At 32.0% G+C, this 19307-nt stretch overlaps 2 protein-coding genes across 2 annotated transcripts; one reads left to right on the forward strand and one right to left on the reverse strand.

Annotated features, from left to right (window-relative positions):
* The first annotated feature begins 15128 nt into the window (after positions 1-15128).
* On the forward strand, positions 15129-16175 carry LOC126554778 (uncharacterized). The gene is made up of 2 exons (XM_050209810.1): positions 15129-15905; positions 16032-16175. The coding sequence occupies exons 1-2, from the start codon at positions 15198-15200 to the stop codon at positions 16173-16175; spliced, it is 852 nt and encodes a 283-aa protein (XP_050065767.1). The 5' UTR covers positions 15129-15197.
* A 732-nt stretch (positions 16176-16907) lies between these two features.
* LOC126554779 (uncharacterized) lies at positions 16908-19156 on the reverse strand. Its single transcript, XM_050209811.1, has 2 exons — positions 17887-19156; positions 16908-17053 (listed from the first exon to the last, which is right to left on the reverse strand). The coding sequence occupies exons 1-2, from the start codon at positions 19154-19156 to the stop codon at positions 16908-16910; spliced, it is 1416 nt and encodes a 471-aa protein (XP_050065768.1).
* Between the last annotated feature and the right edge of the window lie 151 nt (positions 19157-19307).

Genomic DNA, 19307 nt, shown 5'->3' on the forward strand with positions numbered 1-19307 from the left:
TGCTGCTTCAATAAATAGGAATGTTCGAATATTTTTTGCTAGTCTAGGAGGTTTTTGTTCATTTTTTTCGACATCTTCTCAAAGAACTGCTGTATTGGATGAAGTAGTTAAAAAGCGTTTACCTAGAGCAGCCCCTACAAGGTGGAATTTTCATTCTAGAACCGTTAATACAGTATTTGAATATAAAGAAGAATTAATTATTTGTATGGATAAAATAATTAATGATGAATCCATTAAATATATACAAACTATTGAACAGGCATCGGGGTTAAAAAGAACATTGCTTAATGACATATTTATTTCTTGGCTTACAGTTTTTCATAGTATCATGCCTCATGTAGATATATTGTATAATCAATTACAAAAAAGAGAAACTGATTCAACAACTGTGAAAAATAATATTGATAGTTTTATTAAAGAGATTTCCAAAATTAGAAACCAAATGGAAACATTATGTAGTGATAATATTGTACAAAATAGTAATAAAAGAAAACATAGGGGCGATGAATTGAAACAAGAAGCAATAGAAGTATGTGATAATATTATATCTCAAATAAAACAAAGGTTTGATTTTACTGGTCATCTAGTTGCTTCTAATTTATTTTTAGCTGATAATTTTGAAAAATATAATGAACATTTTCCAGACAGTTATTTCAATGAAACAATAAATGTATACCCATATTTTGACAGTAAAAAACTAAAAACTGAATTAAAAATAATCTATAGTAGAAATGAGTTTAGAACAATGAGTGGAGGTGTTTCATTATTATCTTATAATTTATTATATCTGAAAACCTTACTAATACATTCGGTGAGAGCATGAAGCTATTAAAAATTATTATTACAATACCTATGTCCACAGCAGAATCAGAAAGGTGTTTTTTGACATTAAAAAGAATCAAAACATTTTTACGTAATACAATGCACCAGGAAAGATTATCAGCATTAACAATGTTATCTATTGAAAAAAACTTAATTATGAATATACCTGATTTCAACAATAAAGTCATAGAACTGTTTGCATCTTCTAAGGAGAGAAGGCTGGACTTCACATATAAAAATGTTTAAAATTAAAAATAAATATAAATTTTTTTTTGTCTTAATATTATTAGTTATGACATGTTGTCTATTGTGACAATAAAAAAAATATAGGTAGGTACCATACCGTCTATATACTATACCTACATAATATGTAATATTATTTTTTATTATTATTTTCACCTATATCAAAATTAAAAATTCTAATAAATATTTTACTAATTACATTTATATTTTTAACTATTATTTTTTTGTTTAATTAACTTTTGCAATAATTGCACACCACCTACTTTGAACACCACGAGCCGCCACCGTCTGTGTATATGTGGTTTGGAAAAAAACTATTAAAATATTTATTTTTTCTTTTTAAAAATGTGAAGATATAAAATTATACATATTATTATTATTATAAATGACATACTTTTAAATGTTGTACTACACACTAATCTTTTCGTACTATTCAAAATGTCTCGTACTATACTCAATTTTAGGGCTGGTACAAATTACATATTTCATTTCTTTTCTGACGTGGTGTAAAAAAAAAATACTAAAATTAATTTATTTATGTAACGCAAATACATGTTATATTTTTGATACAAATTACATATGTATTTAAATGAACCTATTTGTGATGCAAATTATTAGTCCAGTCGATATAATTAAAAATAGGGGGGGGGGGGTAGCTGGAAAGTATTCCGGAGTTAATAGAATTTTAACAGGTTGTCTAGGGATACTTTAGGATGACTATCCTAAGTTTTCGACCTCGAGGACCTTGTGCTAACTTAAGGGGTGCAAAAACCTCAAAACTATCAGATTTTTTCAGTTTTTTTGCTTATATCTAGTGTAGTGAACCGGCAGTGACCCCAGGTGCGGTAGGTTCTGCTCTTGTCACACACTTATATGTAATAATCTTTGGAACGCTTGTCGGTCGTGCGTCAGTAGATGGAAGTCGGATAAATGAGTAGAACACAACAATTTAGTATAAGGTATCGTTTATTATGTTAAAATATAATTGTACTTAATATTTGATACTATTGTAACGTGCCACGTACAATCAGTTGAATGATGTCGATTTGGAAAAGGTTTTGTGAAATAATTGAACTCTCGAAATTATTCTAAGTGTTTTTTATTTAAAATTATTCTAAGTCCAATTAATTAATTTAATAAAACTTGTGAAAAATATTCTAAGTCCAGGAGACATAAAATATTAAACTGGGTGACGTGAAGGTGCTTGCGCTAACTCTGGTGGATCACGTCTGAATTGTGCTTAATCTGGGCCCCCTTATATATCGTCCAGGGACTCCCGCGGTACCTTCAGGTCCCTGTTGGTCATCTGCACCTGCATCCGCTTCTTCCCACGCTTTGCGTTATCTGAACGATGTTGTGCGTCAATTATGTATCTATAATATTCTACCGGGTGGGTAATTACGCACCTAGTATATTCTACCGGGTGGGTAATTACGCATCCACTTATTTCACCAAATAGCAATCATATAGCCATTATTTCTAGCGGGTAGAAAGCATACGTGTGATGATACCTTTTGATTAGTTATCTTTTACCTTTCATTTTAGGTCCCAAATTGTTGGTCTATACTCGATCATTACTTGCTTAACTACTCGCCCTTAGCATAATTATAGGGATGTTTGTTATGCCCCCTAGCGTTGTGGTTATTGTCGGCTACAGAATGTAATTTATATATTATATTTAATATAAGTATCAGAGCACGTTGCACCTCCCCACGAAAAAAAGGTTTATGTCTCAAAGACAGAAATCTTTCAAAGTTCAGTACAAAATAGTTAAATTACAAATATTACAATATTATAGTGTTTACAATAATCGATTACAAGTCATTGATATAAGACATACATTACAATCCTCTGTATGCTTTTACATTTAAAGTATTTTCGTTATATAATATGAATATATGATGTATATGTTGTATATATAATTTTGATTAAATATGGGTTGATTACATTTACAATGGTTAAATAGATTGATTAAATATTTTGATTATAATATAATTAATGATTATATGGTTGGATTAAATATTTTTAAATATGTTGGTTAGTTTTCTTATAATTTATAATTGTGATTACAATAAAATATAGTGTTAGTAAATAGTACATATAGTGATTATAGTTAATTTGATAATTCCAATAAAATATGTGGTTAGTATAATGTGCTGATTACAATAGTTTCTTATATGGTAAATTAATTAATACAAAATATTTTTTTTTTTTTTTTTTTTTTACTTATTATAATATATTAGTAGTACAAAATCTATAAAGTTCCCCACAATTCAAATTTATTTCCATATCCCAATAGTAACTTATTCGTACAGTATGTTTTCTTAAATCTAAGTGTATATATATATTTATTATCATTCCAGTTTGTATGTTTTTTTTTATTTTATTTACTCAATCAAGATTCGCTGCCCATGGAATGACATACTAATCATTTGAAGTACGTCGTCCACATTGACAACAACCCTAATTGATTAATACGTTTACTTGATCACTCTTTACTCATTGGGGATGCCATAGAATCCACCCCATCGATCATATGTCAAATGTTATATCGATAGGTGTTTCGTACAGCCCCAACCACTTCGTTTTACCTGATCAATTCATTCTAGACATACATTTATCTACTGTAATTCAATATATCTCGTGGATTCTGTATTATTTCGAGGTAATAGTTTAATTCATAACAGTATGGTTCACCAAATTCTCTGTCTAACGCCATATCATACAAAAATCTTTTGGCTGCCTCAATTATTTCCAATATAGTTTCATCCTCGTAAGGTACGAGTATATTTTCATTAGCGGTAACTATATGAAAATCAAAACAAGCTGTGTAATTATGCCATTCTCCCTGTGTTGGATTAATATGAAATTGCGTTTCTATGTTAAACGATATTGCCGAAGCTAATTGCTCCATCCTATCCATTATTGGTTATTATTTATTTCGTAGAGTTGATTTGTAATTTATAGAATTATGAATTTCTGAAAAAGAAATTTTACGTTCGTATTTCGATTATTAATGTAACCGTTGTTTTTTGTTTTATTACTACTTTTATTGTTATTGTTTATATATTTTTTATTTAATTGGTCCTCATAAATGTTTTGTGGTAATTCAGAAATATTCAGTATACTTATCACCGTGTTTCCATTCTTTACCGTGTTTATTATATTAGCGCAATATACGTCCTGTATTAATTCTTGTTTCTGTATTAAAATATTTTTATTTTCCATTATCGGATCAGCTATTGGGATAGATATTATTGTTTCCGTTCGCGGTTTTAATGTGTAACATATTTTATCTTTATTTAATTCGCACGGAGTGTCATCATTTATAGTTAATATATTATTTGCAACATCTATTATCGCGTTAGTTTGTAACAGGAAGTGGTGACCTAGAATTCCATCTCGCGGTATTGGAAATTCCTTATCGACCACATGAAATTCCGTTTTTATTTTATTATTATTTAATATTAATATTATTGTAATTTTGCCTATGGTAGTTACTATTTTATCATTAATGCCTTTTAAATTTCTTTTTTCTTTTTCGTTTACTAATGTTTCGCCTGTTAATTTATTTATTTTTATTAAATTGATTTCACTACCGGTGTCTAAAAGAAGATTTGCTGTATTTGTTTTAAAGTTAGGTGATTGAAATGTCACATGATTTTCATTAATTACTGATACGATGGTGAAACATCGTTGGGTGATAATTCCTCCGTTACGGCCGTTATTTGGTTGATCGAACGGACGCCGTTCCCGTTCGACACTTGACCGTTTCCCGTCCGGTTGCATTATTACGCTCATCCCGTTGCCTACTATAACAGCTAACACTATCGTGTCCTATCTTATTGCAATAACTACAAGTTATTGGTGCTGAATTATTGTTAAAATTATTATTAGTATTTTGTCGTGCGTTATTATTTGCGGTTGCTGATTATTATTATTATTCCGACGCGCAACTTGTGTAACATTACCACGACAATCGCGAGCGACATGATTAGTTCTGCCGCAAATATAACATCCGGGATCGTTTTGCTGTCTCCGATTATTATTATTATATTGACCGTTATTATTACGCGGATAGTTATTATTATTATTATTATTATTATTATTGCGACCGAAATTATTAAAATTATTATTACGATTAACGTTATTATAATTATTAGAACCTTGTCTATTCTGACCACGATTATAATTTTGCCTATAACCGAATTTCTGTCCATTTGGGTTATTTCCCTGATAGTTATTTGACCAACGATTTCCGTTATTATTTTTATTTCCGTTTTGATTTACTTTAGTCTCGGTATTTTGTAATTCTCTGTTAAAACTAAATTCGATTTCTAACTGCCTAGCCATTTGCATTGCCAGTTCTAAAGTTTCTGGGTTCCTAGCTCGTAGTATCGTCTGTAAATCCATTTTTAACCCGTTTATATAAATTGTTAATGCCTGATCCTTTAGAGTTTGCCTTAAAATTCTCGCCTCTTCGGGCGTTTTATTTGCCAATGTTGCATTACACAAATTATAATATAACTGTTCTACACGACCCGTATAAGTTAATACATCTACGTCATTTTTCATACGAACTGAATTTAACCCTATTTAATTTTGGGTGACAATTGCTGTTCAAAAGCCCCCCTTAATATTTTTTTAATAGTTTCCCAATCACTGGTTTCCCTATACCGACATACTTCTAACGCCTTGCCAGTAATCCTAGTATTAATAAATTTCACTAATAAGGGTATAGTTTCTTTATCTACGGCCTCACATGCATAATCGCATGCCCGTATGAATGAACAAACGTCTTTTGCATCGGCACAAATTGGTATCATAGCAGTGACCTGCTCAATTGTAGCCTTTACACTAGACATTTTTGTTCTTTGCTTCCTCTTTACTGGTCCTAATTCTGAGTGGACTAAATTGGTGTACTACGTAACCCTATTAATCTTTGTTCTAATCCGGTATTTGAGTCTTCTCTAACAGTAGTATCTAACAAACTTTTCCCTGTTGTTTTTTCCTTATTAATTCCCTGTGTAGAGTCGCTACCCTCTTTCGTATTTATACTTATGTTTACTAATTTATTTACTTCAATATTTTTATTTAACTCTACCTGAGTTCCGATTTCTTTTGTTGTATCTGTTTCCTCTTCCGAACTATTACTATCGTTTTCACTATAACTATTTTCTTCTTTTTCCTTATTCATACGTTTATTTTTATATTCATTTAGTATAACTTAAATTAAATATGTTTTATTTCTTAAAATAATTTTTTTATTATTATTTTTTAATTATTAATCAAACATTAATCTCTTTAAAATATTTATCAATATTATTTTATTATAAAATTCTCGTAATATTTTTATTATTCCCCCAATTATTTCTATCTATATTTTTTTTTATTATTTTTTTTCTCTAGGATTTTTTTATCCTCTCTAAAATTCACAATATACGTCAAGTAATTTTTTTTCAACACGATAGGACTTTCTCGCCTATAAAATTCACAATTATCTTTTAATTATAACACGGCTTATTTCTGCCTAATAAAATCTCCGATTATTAAAATCGCTAAATACGGCTCTTCTCGGCCTAAATAAATTCACAATTATTTTTTCACAAAATACGGCTCTTTTTGGCCCAATAAAATTCACAATTATTTTTCAATATACGGCTCTACTCGGCCCAATAAATTCACAATTATTTAATTCACAATATATATGGCTCAAATCCGCCCCAAAATAATTCCTTTCATCAACTTTTAAAATATGGCACTTTTTCAGCCTAAAATAATTCAATACTTTTATTTATCAATATATGGCTCAAATCCGCCCCAAAATAATTCCTTTCATCAACTTTTTAAAATATGGCACTTTTTCAGCCTAAATAAATTCAATACTTTTAATTCTCAATATATGGCTCAAATCCGCCCCAAAATAATTCTTTTCATCAACTTTTAAAATATGGCACTTTTTCAGCCTAAAATAATTCAATATATATAAGGACTTATTACTTGCCTTCCCAATAATTCAATAAATAAGGTCTTAACTGCCTTCAATAAAATTCCCAATTAATATTCTTTTTAATTCACAAAATAAACTCTTTCTTTTTTTCTCGCGTGTTCCTTGACGTATAATTCACTAATAATTTTTTTCCTATAATTATTTATTTCCGTATTCTTCACGTATAATTTTCTTTAAATAAAATATTTTCCCCTTAATTATAAATTTTTTAACAATATATTCTCTTCTTTTTTTTTGTATTATTTTTTTTTTAAAAAAAAAATAAATTTATTTATACTATTCTTACGATATTTATCTTAAATAATTTTTCCGCATAAAAAATAATTTTCTTGTAAAATATTTAATTTTAATAAAATAATTTAATTTTCGTAATTAAAAAAAAAATGTTTAAAGTAATTAAAATAATTTTTCTTTCCTTTTATATTAAAAATAAATTTATTATTACTATTTTCTTTATAAAAATTTTATTCTTCTGCTATTACATTTCATAAATAAAACAATAAAATAAAATTTTATTTTAAAACTTAAATTATTATTTTTTTTTTTTTTTGAAAAATTTTCTATGTCAAAATATTTTATTTATATTTAAAAAATAAAATATTTTTATTATTAATTTTTTTTTTGATTGACTTATTTTTTTTAACTTATTATTTTTTCTGAAAGTTTTTTATGTTACTTGTTGTATTTCTTTTTGAAATAAATAAATATATTTTTTTTTTTAGATTCTTAATTTATTAATTTTTTCTGAAAAATTATTTATGTCTTTTTTTCCTAAAAAAAAAATTCTTATTTATTTATTTGTTTCTCGAAAAATTATTTATATTTGAAATATTTATGTATTTTATAACTGAAATAAAGTTGTATTATTTTATTATTGAACAAAAATTTTATGCGTAAAAATAATCTAAGTGTATTATTAAAATATTAAATTTATTTAATCGTTGTGTTTTTTATTATTTTTTTTATTTTTGCTTATTCTAAATTTTTCCCTTTTTAAATTATTTATTTAATTTTATCAAGATATTTTATTTAATGTTTCACGGGGAATATATATATATACACCTTCACAATTAAAAGTAACTTATACGATGGAGTTTTTAATTCCAAAGGAGACGCGAACAGAGTTAGATGCTTAAAATTATTCTACATTAAGAGAAAAAAAAAAATTATGCTTACACAACGATGGTTTGAGTCGATGCTTCCATTCTTCTTGATTGCTGAGCCGTGGTGTTACTTGTTGATTCTTTCTCTTTCGGAGTCGCTGAAGTTGACGTTCTGCAGTTGTCTTCTTCAACAGTGATTCGTTGCCGAATGTGCCTCCGTGAATTCTTCGAAGTGGATATATTTTAAATTTTTTCGAAAAATTTTCGAAGTGAAAAAAAAAATATTTTTTCCCGAAAATTTTCTAAGTTCGAAAAATTAAAATTGTTCGTCCAAAGAATTCTTATTTGAAAGAATCCTACCGACTGCGCCAAATTTTGTAACGTGCCACGTACAATCAGTTGAATGATGTCGATTTGGAAAAGGTTTTGTGAAATAATTGAACTCTCGAAATTATTCTAAGTGTTTTTTATTTAAAATTATTCCAAGTCCAATTAATTAATTTAATAAAACTTGTGAAAAATATTCTAAGTCCAGGAGACATAAAATATTAAACTGGGTGACGTGAAGGTGCTTGCGCTAACTCTGGTGGATCACGTCTGAATTGTGCCTAATCTGGGCCCCCTTATATATCGTCCAGGGACTCCCGCGGTACCTTCAGGTCCCTGTTGGTCATCTGCACCTGCATCCGCTTCTTCCCACGCTTTGCGTTATCTGAACGATGTTGTGCGTCAATTATGTATCTATAATATTCTACCGGGTGGGTAATTACGCACCTAGTATATTCTACCGGGTGGGTAATTACGCATCCACTTATTTCACCAAATAGCAATCATATAGCCATTATTTCTAGCGGGTAGAAAGCATACGTGTGATGATACCTTTTGATTAGTTATCTTTTACCTTTCATTTTAGGTCCCAAATTGTTGGTCTATACTCGATCATTACTTGCTTAACTACTCGCCCTTAGCATAATTATAGGGATGTTTGTTATGCCCCCTAGCGTTGTGGTTATTGTCGGCTACAGAATGTAATTTATATATTATATTTAATATAAGTATCAGAGCACGTTGCACTATTAAATAAATTTGAGAACAGAGTATAAATGACTCTGCCCGAGAAATAGTTAATTTAAAACTGGGATCTAGACTTAGAGTACAAGCGGCGATGTTAGGGCGCGGCCCAACGACTAAGCTAAGTCCGGTGATCTGGGATAGTAGACTAATTCTAATCGTACAGCGTATAGAGACCTGTATATATACTAAATCTCCGCTGGACGATTGCACGGTAAAGAATGGAAGTGGATCAAGGAAGCCGAAATCATATTGGGATAGTAACTTAACAAAACAGTGATTTACTGTTGTACTATTACTTTGCACGGATAATTGGTTAACTATTAATTTCGTAGAATTATAAACTGGTTAGCCTATTTTATATTTCTACATGCATAATAACAAGACAATAAATTGTTTAACTATCATAAATAGTAAAATGATTATGCGCTAGTAAAGTGACTATGTCGGTTTACTACATCCCTCCCCTCTAACATAGAAGTCCCCGACTTTCTTTTTAAAACGGAGTTTTAAGTTTAGGGTAACAGTTTGGACTGTTCCGAGGTGTTAATGGAAATTCCACTATGTCAATTCCCCTTGGTGCTGTGGCTTCGTTTTGTACAACTTCATGTTGTAATGACGTTTCTTCATCTCCTTCTTCGTCCGTGTCTGTTTTTGTATAGTTGAATGAATAATTTTGGTTAATTGAGTAAGTTATTATAATTACTAATATTATTAGAATTATACTTGAAAATAAGTAAAGTGTATAGTCGTTTACACTCTGTATATATTGCAACTCGTCGAGTTTGTTGTTTCCTTTTTTTGTTTTGTCTAAATGTTGTTTTGTATTAGCAATAGTGTTTAAGTCCTCCATTTGGTTGGTCTTCACATGGTAGTCCTCCATTAAGTTTATGTTCTGCACATATTCCCAATCGTCTGTTGTGTTGATTTTTGATCTAGGTATGAAGTCTGAATAGTCGGCCTTGTAGTCAACCTTTCCTGGTATAAGTATATCTCGTGTTGCATACCCTTTGCATGTTTCATTTAAGCTTATCATCCCTACTCCTTCTACTGTATGATTGGTTGACTCCTTATCTTCATCACAGGTGACGAAAATAACTTCTTTCTTGGTAATGTATATCCATTGATTTTTAAATCTTAATTTGTGGAAGATAGTGGTTGCGATTTGGACGTGCAATATTTCACAACTGTATGGAACGTTTTCTGGGTCTTGCAAAAGTTGTACTTCGCAAATTGGTCGGATACTACGTGGATGTAAAGGATGTATTTCAGGACATAATAGAAATTCTCTAGCGTGCTTACAATAAGTATAGTGAAATTCGTCATAAGTTGCATAATGTTCCTTAGATCTACTTATTGCTAAAAACTTATTACTAGGTTTTATATAAACACAATTGGTTCCGTTACATACTGGTTTAGGTATTAAGTTTGTTACGTATACTTTCATATTTATATATAGTGGCATAGTGCCTACTCATTATATAACCCAACGCGGTGGTCGCAAAGGTCACGGTGACAACGGACCCACCGAGCTATCTCTGCGTTGTCGCGGAACCAGTCAATGTTACGCACTCGGTACGAATACGCTCGCGCCACCATACGCATTTTGAGCCCCTAAGCGGTCGTCAGTGTCACTAATACTTTACCTCGGTATATCACCTACGGTATTATATACCTATACCGTTCGTTCCCGTTGTGTCACCATATGTCGCATTCACTCCATCAAACCGTCAGCATATAACCGTCGTCATCTGCGTCCAGTTCATCGTCATCTTCATATCCACCCAGGCGTACTGCATATCGGTTACGTGAGTCGGCCTTACGCCACAGCATAATTGTCTGTTATTATATTATACTCCATATTATCAATTATTCCTTGTATTAGCGTCATCTTGTATTAAGTGACGTCGGGGTACTAACACTAGCATTTAAGTATCGTTACCCTGTTGTACCAAATTATTATTATTTGAAATATTATTTATTATTATCACTTACGCCAATATTTGTCTTTTATTATATATACATGTTCTTCTGTTATACTCTGTATAGTCCTTGTCATAAGGGTCACCGACACCGGTATAGTTATACTGCGTGGCCAACAATCTCATACTTGTTGAGACTTGGTACGCATCAAAGTTATATAATATAAAGTTATTTTGATAAATTAGTGGTAATGATAGTATAAATACAATATTGTCATTAGCATAATATATAGCAAGGTCTGAAAGTTTTATTAGTTCGTAAATATTTGTTATTTCCAAGTCGGTAGGTAAATCCGTCCCCCCTGGTAATGATACTTTAATATCTTTGATATGCTCTAGCAATTCTTGTGGCGTTATTAAACTTGGGTGTATTATCCCTAATTTAGCTTGTTGTACGATTTCTATAAAAGTGTTAGTTTCTTCCATATGCTTTGTTAATTCCAAGTTAATATAAATGAAATGTTTGGTAGGATAATTTTGAATTTGCTGTTCCCTAGTGGTGTTAAGCAATTCGTCAACTACACAAGTCATATTGTAAAATTCCCTTGCTTTAATCTCTTGGTTTAATTTAACAATTTTAAGTTGTTCTTTAATCCATTTAGTTTGGGTAGTATTTTGTGCTAATTGAATATTAAAATTAAATTTTTTAATACATTCTAGGTCACAGATTCCGTATAAAAGTTTTGCTGTTTTTCCTATGAATCCTAAAATTGCGTTGCGTTTAGATACATGCCCTATAGAATTTAGTACTAGAGTTTTCTTGTTCTGGATTTCTTGTGCTATTGACATAGTAAGGTTCATTAAATTGTGACAATTACTTTCCGTGTTGCCAACATATTCCCTACACATAAATTCTGTGTTTGCTATAAGTGTGTCGATGTATACCCATTGTTCTTTGTATTTATTTAAATTTACGTAAGCTGTCAAGTTTCACTGAGACGTTACTATTTTAATAGGTCCTCTGTTTTCGTAATAAATTCCTGATTGTTGTAATAGTTTTTCATCATTGAAGCGTACCGTTCCCGTAGTTGTATGTAAAATTAGAATAATTGTCACTCTGAAATTATTTCAGAGTAGTAAGTTGGTTACATTATTAAAATTCGTTTTTTTTTTTTTTTTTTTTTTTTTATATAATTAATCATTATGATGACGTTCATAAGTTAATATATCCTCGGGTTCTGGTGATATTCCAATGTATTCCCATAAATGTATGCACATGGGTTTGCCTATTGGCCCTAATACTCTTTTTGTCATGTCATGCATAAAATATAAAGTTGGTTATAGATAATAGATCTCCGGCATCGTATGGGTTAAGCAAGTTTTTATTTGCCGTGTCTATGTGTTGAATGAGGCAACATGGCACCTCCTCTGGATATAAACCCGTCGTGTTGTGATTTTGCGTTAATAACGACATTTTAAGAGACTTAATGAAGTTTCGTTTTTTGTCTCTAAAAAGGATAATAAAGAAAATTGGTTGTAATTATATTGTTAGTATTCTTACTCTATGTTTTATTGTTATACCTATTACTTATATATATGTATCATTAAAAAATTTTTTTTTTTTTTTTGAATGCTTATTTCTCGCGGCCAATTTTATTCGTTAGATTCGTTACCGTCATAGTAGCGTTTAACGTTATTTTTATGTATTCGGTACTCGCGTCGCCCTTTTTGTATTGTAATATTTTCGTTATCGTGTACCATTAATATTTCAAATGGCCCTTGCCAATTCATGCTTAGAGTATTCTTTTTATTTTGTTCTTTAATTAATACTTTGTCTCCTACATGCAAGTTAATTGTATTCGCGGTTTTATCGTAATATATTTTATTCGTTTCTTTTTTCTTTATCAAGTTATCACGCGCAATTTTATGTGTCTCTTGCATAATGCGTTTTAGATCGAAAACATAGTCGTCATAGTTGTACTGAGGCTCTTGTTCTCTATGAAATGTAGAGGGTATATTGGGTTTGATTCCGAATATTAGTTCATATGGTGTAAAGTTAATGGACGTGTGAATCGTGGTATTATAACAAAACATTGCGTAACACAAAAGTTTATCCCAATTGCTATCTTTATCTACGAAGCTCCTCAAATAAGATTTTAATGTTTTATGCGATCTTTCTAAATACCCATTTGTTTGCGGATGCCACGGGGTGGTTTTAGATTTTTTTATATCTAACAATTTACACATGTTACTTAAGACGTCTGATAGAAAAATTAGTTCCACAATCTGTTAAAATAGATTCTGGTATTCCGTGTAAGCACACATAACATTCTACGAATGTCTGCGCAACGGTGGGTGCATCGGTGGATACCAGCGCGATTGCGGATGCGAAACGCGATAGCTCGTCTTGTATTGTTAATATGTACATGTTCCCCATTGAAGTTTTAGGTAGTGGCCATACTATATCTAGACAGTTACGTTCGAAAGGTTTTGTTACTGTGGTTGTTATTATCATAGGTTGTTTAGTTTTTTTATGTGATTTATTCTTCTGGCATGTTTCGCATTTTCTAATATATTGTTTGACATCGCGTTTTAAATTACGCCAATGATAGTTAAGTTTGATTCGTTTCACTGTACGCGATACGCCTGAATGTCCCCCCACAGGTGAGTTATGGTGCTCGTAATTTATTTGTTGACGTTCCTCTGTCGTAAAGTTTTGCTCTTTATAAATTTTAATTGTAATATTATTGTGTTTGAAAATATACCGAAACATCGTACGTATTCTTACGTAGTTTGTTAGTGAGGTAGGTCCCTCTATTTTCATGGTCGAAAATGTTTCGATTTTATTATGTAGACAGTATGATTTAATGTCCATGAGCGCGTTAAAAACTTGTTCTGCCTCAAGCGGTGTTGCGTGTGTTTCTTTAATGTTATAAAATACGATAATGTTTGTTCCGTTGTTAATTTGGCAAAACCGGTTATTATTATCAAATTCTATTTTGCCTAAATCAATTGTTTGTATTACTTCCCTGACGGCTGGGTGCGTGACTATTCTATCTTTGGATACGAAGAAAAACAAGTTTTCCCCTGGATCCGCAGAACGAATGCTGCCTTCTAGTTCCAAAATCCGTGAATTAAAAATCGGTTTGGTTTCGGCGGTTAGAAAGTCGTTATAGTCAGTAGTATGAATTGGACAGTTCTGAAACATGAGCTCTTGAGCCCTTGAGCCATGACCCCCTACCACCATCCGCTCTCACACGTACATGACGTATTTTTACTCCCTACCACCACCCGCTCCCACTACGTGTGTGACGTATTTTTACACCGCTGCCCCCTGACCATCATGTATCCCCGCCTCCTGCCGCAGACCCAGCCACTACGTGTGTGACGTATTTTTACACCGCCGCCGTGGTAATCAATTACGCTTATCATATTATTGTACACGTACCATATTATCGTACATGCACCATATTATTGTACATTCTCCATTTACCGTACATATATTTTAGTCACCAGTTACATTATGTATCCAACAACGTCTTTAATAACGTTTTTCCATTACATAATGCAAAAAATAACAATAATCTGGTGTTAGAATCGAACCGGGTATGTACTACCTCTGTCGTACATATTTGCCCCACTTCAACTCTAACTCCATTGATTGTTGTTAAAACTGTTATATATAATGCATTTTATGGCAACAAATAACGTCCTGATCAAATTAAAAATCATCGTCAGTAGAAACATGAAATATTCCATTACATCGACATGCATCGACAGGTCCGAGCAGTCTATTGTTATTTACATCTATAAGATATGTATTTAAGCCCCGAATTATGAGTCACACGTCCATCCTTTGTCATTAAGGAATGTACCCCTACCTATTATTGTCTGAAATGCACATATGCTTGGCTCTACAAGAGCAGACAATCATTCAGTCTGTCCTCAGCCTTATACTGTTTCTCGCGTCTCAACCGTTCTCTCTCAGTTTTTATATTTTTTCAGTGTTAAATATTTTTATAAGTGATGGCTGGATCAATCGCTGACAACTGTGCCTTGTATAAAAAGAAGACCTTTACTTATGTGCCACCGACACCACCAGCTGAACTCATCGAATCTACTAGCTACACACTAGACTTTGCATCCCGTAAGTTTGTACATATTGGTTTTGACCCGAGTGAAAAATTACAAGTCGTTGTTCATTTATTAACTTCATCGCGGTACGTGCATATTACTACAGATTTTATGAAAAAAATATTCGGGTTCATGGGGCATATCTTGTCGTTCATATCAGACACACCACAAAAATATAAGCGAGTTATATTTTATGAAGACGAAAAAATGAAACTATCGAGTATGATGTACAGCGGAGAAAATGTGTTGGTGATCGAAACAAAAAATCGTGATGGATGTAGAGTACTGTTGAATCGGGGCAACCTTCTTCGACTTCAATATCTCGAATGTTCTATTTTCGAGAGCATCGTGCGAAAAGAAGTATTCACCGCTCTATTGATTATAAAACAATATGAAGAAATTGTCGAGTACCTCGACAAGAAATGTAGGCAGCATAAATCACCACCGAAAACTGTTGACGAGATGGTAGTTTTCATTAAGAACATACAAGACGATCGAGTCGTTAAATCTATACCAAATTTCTCCAATCAAATACAGATGTGTGCAGCTGAACAGTTAGCTGAATCATTGTTACACCATAGGGCAAACATCTCGCATGAGGTAATTAAAAAATATATTATTATTCTTTAAACAACAATTATGAAATATATTTTTTTAAATTTTTGTATTCCAATGAAACGACGGTTGTTCGGACCGAGATAATATGTCGATATGGCGAAATTACAGATAACAATGACCTTGTGGCGGATATTTAAATCCGCCGCCGCCGCCGCCACCGCCGCCGTATGTTACGTCAACACAACTTGCGAATATACCAGTTGTGCCGGTGTGTCGGTGCATGACACACAGATACACGCGACGTCGCATTAATTCTATGGTATATGTGTCACGACGGTAATCAGCCATCGTATGGTTATTCTGATATGGTGTGTATTGTATATCACCAGTTCACCAGTGTAGTGATTTATATTGTATTATACCATTTACCGTTAATGGGTTCCACATTTTATAAGACATAATACTCCAGTGCAATAATATATTATTCGAATCGTTCGTGTGTGAGACGGTGTATAGTGCGTCGTACTTATTGCTCATACCGACGCGCGACGGTGATACTGCTATAAGTATTATATTATATTATATTAATTGTTGGTGTACGTTGGATTTTGATGATGGGCGTCGGTTCCGAGATGGCTGGCAGTCGGGTATCGTTGTAGTTATTATATCATATTTATATATTACTCGAATTAGTGTTCCTTGATGTAATGTTATTTGTGAATTTTATATTATCATTATTATCGTATATAGTATACATAGATATATTCTTGAGACCGGTCCGTTAGGTATACATTATTATTATAAATACATGATGTGAACGGTGTGCCCGTATATGTACATAGATATTATATCTATTTTGTTTATACATATTAAAAACCCATTTATTATATTGTATCATGTAAAGTACACATTTTTCTATATTGCTATTCAATCACAATTGTTTTTTATTTATATTTTCGTTTAAATTTATATGCATATCTATTAAACCTGAAAGACTCGATAAGCGTGGTGGTCGATGATATATCAACATTAGGACATTTGATATCATCGCCAAACAACGGTCATTTCGCCAATGTCGTCACCAACACCAATGTCACCACCTACACCGATGTCAACACGACCACCGACATCACCACCACCGAGTTTCACAATGCAATCGCCGAGCAGAGCAGTCGATGAAAACGATGGGCCTTTACATTTCAACACGCGATCATTATCGAAAACGTACAACTTCGATTCAGCCGTATCGGAAATGTATTTTGTACCAAAACGTAAACTATTTTAATTTCAGATATGTATTGTGTAAAATAAAAAGACATGTATATAAAAAAAGTATTTTCATTTATTAATATTAAGTTTTACAATATTTACAAGGTTCTTACTTCTCCGTTAAACGGATTGTAAGTTATAATTTGGTCGTGTAATATTAAACAATATTGTAGTAAGCCGACGGAGTCGTCTCACTATTTTCTTTTCTATTTTAACTTATCTACATGTACTACAATGTTCTTCGCATTTAAATATTTTATTATCATACTCGTAGCAATACGTAATTAATTTTGATGGCAATTTCCAAGAATCAAAGCGTATGGGAAACACAGTCACAAACAACTTTTTTTTCCCCTTTTGACAAACAAGCCATGCACATAAATCATAGATGCGCACGCCTTGGTATAATAGCACAACAACAAGTCCGATCCAGGGTTAAGTGTTTTGGGCGCAAAACCACATTTTGTAGCTATGACAACATTCCATAACACACCTTTTTGTCCATCTCCTAGTCTCTATCATGTACAACCAGGGGGTACAGAGAACCATATAAATACGGGTCTCTGTCCGTCTTAGTTTTTAGAATTAGTTTCACATCTACATAGAGCTAGTCTATGTCTACATTTTAGATTAACTTTTTCTCGGGCAGCTACTTAACGTGCTGTCCTCAAATTCTTATACACTTGTTTTATTGTAACAAATTGTAACTTTAATTTTAATAAACTCTTATATTAACATTGTGTCTTTGTCTCACTTTTAAAACCCGTAATCTTTTCCCGACAACTTGATCCAACTGCAGATGTCAAGCACTCATTTATAAACGATAGTGAGAGATCACTACAATATGCTGAAGTGGAAGCTGGAAACGCTTCGTCTGCTTCTAGTTCAATCCTTAGGTCGACAGTTGACATTTTTACATTATCGTTCTGCTTGCTCATATCAACAACTATAATCGGACACAGATTTTTGAAATCTGATCGGTTCAGTAGAGGTGTCGCTTCGTCATGGCCGTAGTAAGATTTTTGAAACTCTACATAGGCGCGGTATAATGTAGCCAACTTATTCCTGGTAAAGTCGCTTTGGAAATCTTCATAGGGAAACACTTCTGAGTTTAAATAGACCTTCAAGTTTTTAATTTTACAATGGTCAAAATGTGACATTGTTTTATTTGAGCTATTTTTTCTACCAGTTTGAAATCCGATTATGACATATCTAGGTTTTTCTAATTTGTTAGATGTCTTCACTTTCCAGGAATGCGAAGTGTTTTGAGGTAAAAAAGGATATTCACACAACTCCCACGATCTAAACGCGCATGTCAACGGTTTCTGATTGTTTACTACTTTCAACAATCTTATTTTTTCTTTATCACTGACCTTGACTATGGGCATTCTCCATAATATTTTTGTTATGTTTATTTTAACGTCTTTTAGTTTAGGAGCGTCTGCGACAACTTCATTATTCTTATACTGCTTAACGGCATTTATATCGAGTGATGCTCGGTTTAATATAAGTTGTTGGTTACAATTTATTAAAATACGTTTGTAATCTTCATAAAAACCGAACAAATCTTTAAGATTAATACAACCATTAAAATTGCCGCTTTCAATAAAATCTTTATTAGCATTTTTAATATCGTTATCCCAGCCAAAGTTGTGATGTGATGTAATATTCGTTTTATTATACGAACAATATCCCTTTAATGTAGTCGTTATAACTGGATTAGCGAGTTTTTGAATTTGAATGCCGTTTATCTCATATTTCATTTCGGAGAAAAGAAACGCTAGCCCGTTGTTTATAAATCGGATGTCATCAGTAATATCTGCAGGTTTGATTATTGTTCCTTCGATGTAAATATAACTCTCACATGGTAAAGTATAAGATTCTGTGTTATGTAGTGCGATACGTACTTCATCGTTATTGGAGAGAGCTGACGTAGAATAAGGTAAAAAAGAATGATATTCAATTTGAGTTATTCTGCAATCGTCGGTGTATCCGCCCGTAACATCTAAATACATGTCGTCCATATTAAATAGCGTTTAACGAACGTAAAAAAGCTAAATTGGATGCTGTTAGACTGTGTACAACTTGTCTTCGTGTCGAATTTTTCTTCAGAGTTGTTGTCCGGTTTGTGTTATTAATGCGACTAACGGACTTTACACGTGCAGTCCTATATAT

Source organism: Aphis gossypii, unplaced genomic scaffold (assembly GCF_020184175.1).
Source record: "Aphis gossypii isolate Hap1 unplaced genomic scaffold, ASM2018417v2 Contig00600, whole genome shotgun sequence".
Taxonomy (NCBI): domain Eukaryota; kingdom Metazoa; phylum Arthropoda; class Insecta; order Hemiptera; family Aphididae; genus Aphis; species Aphis gossypii.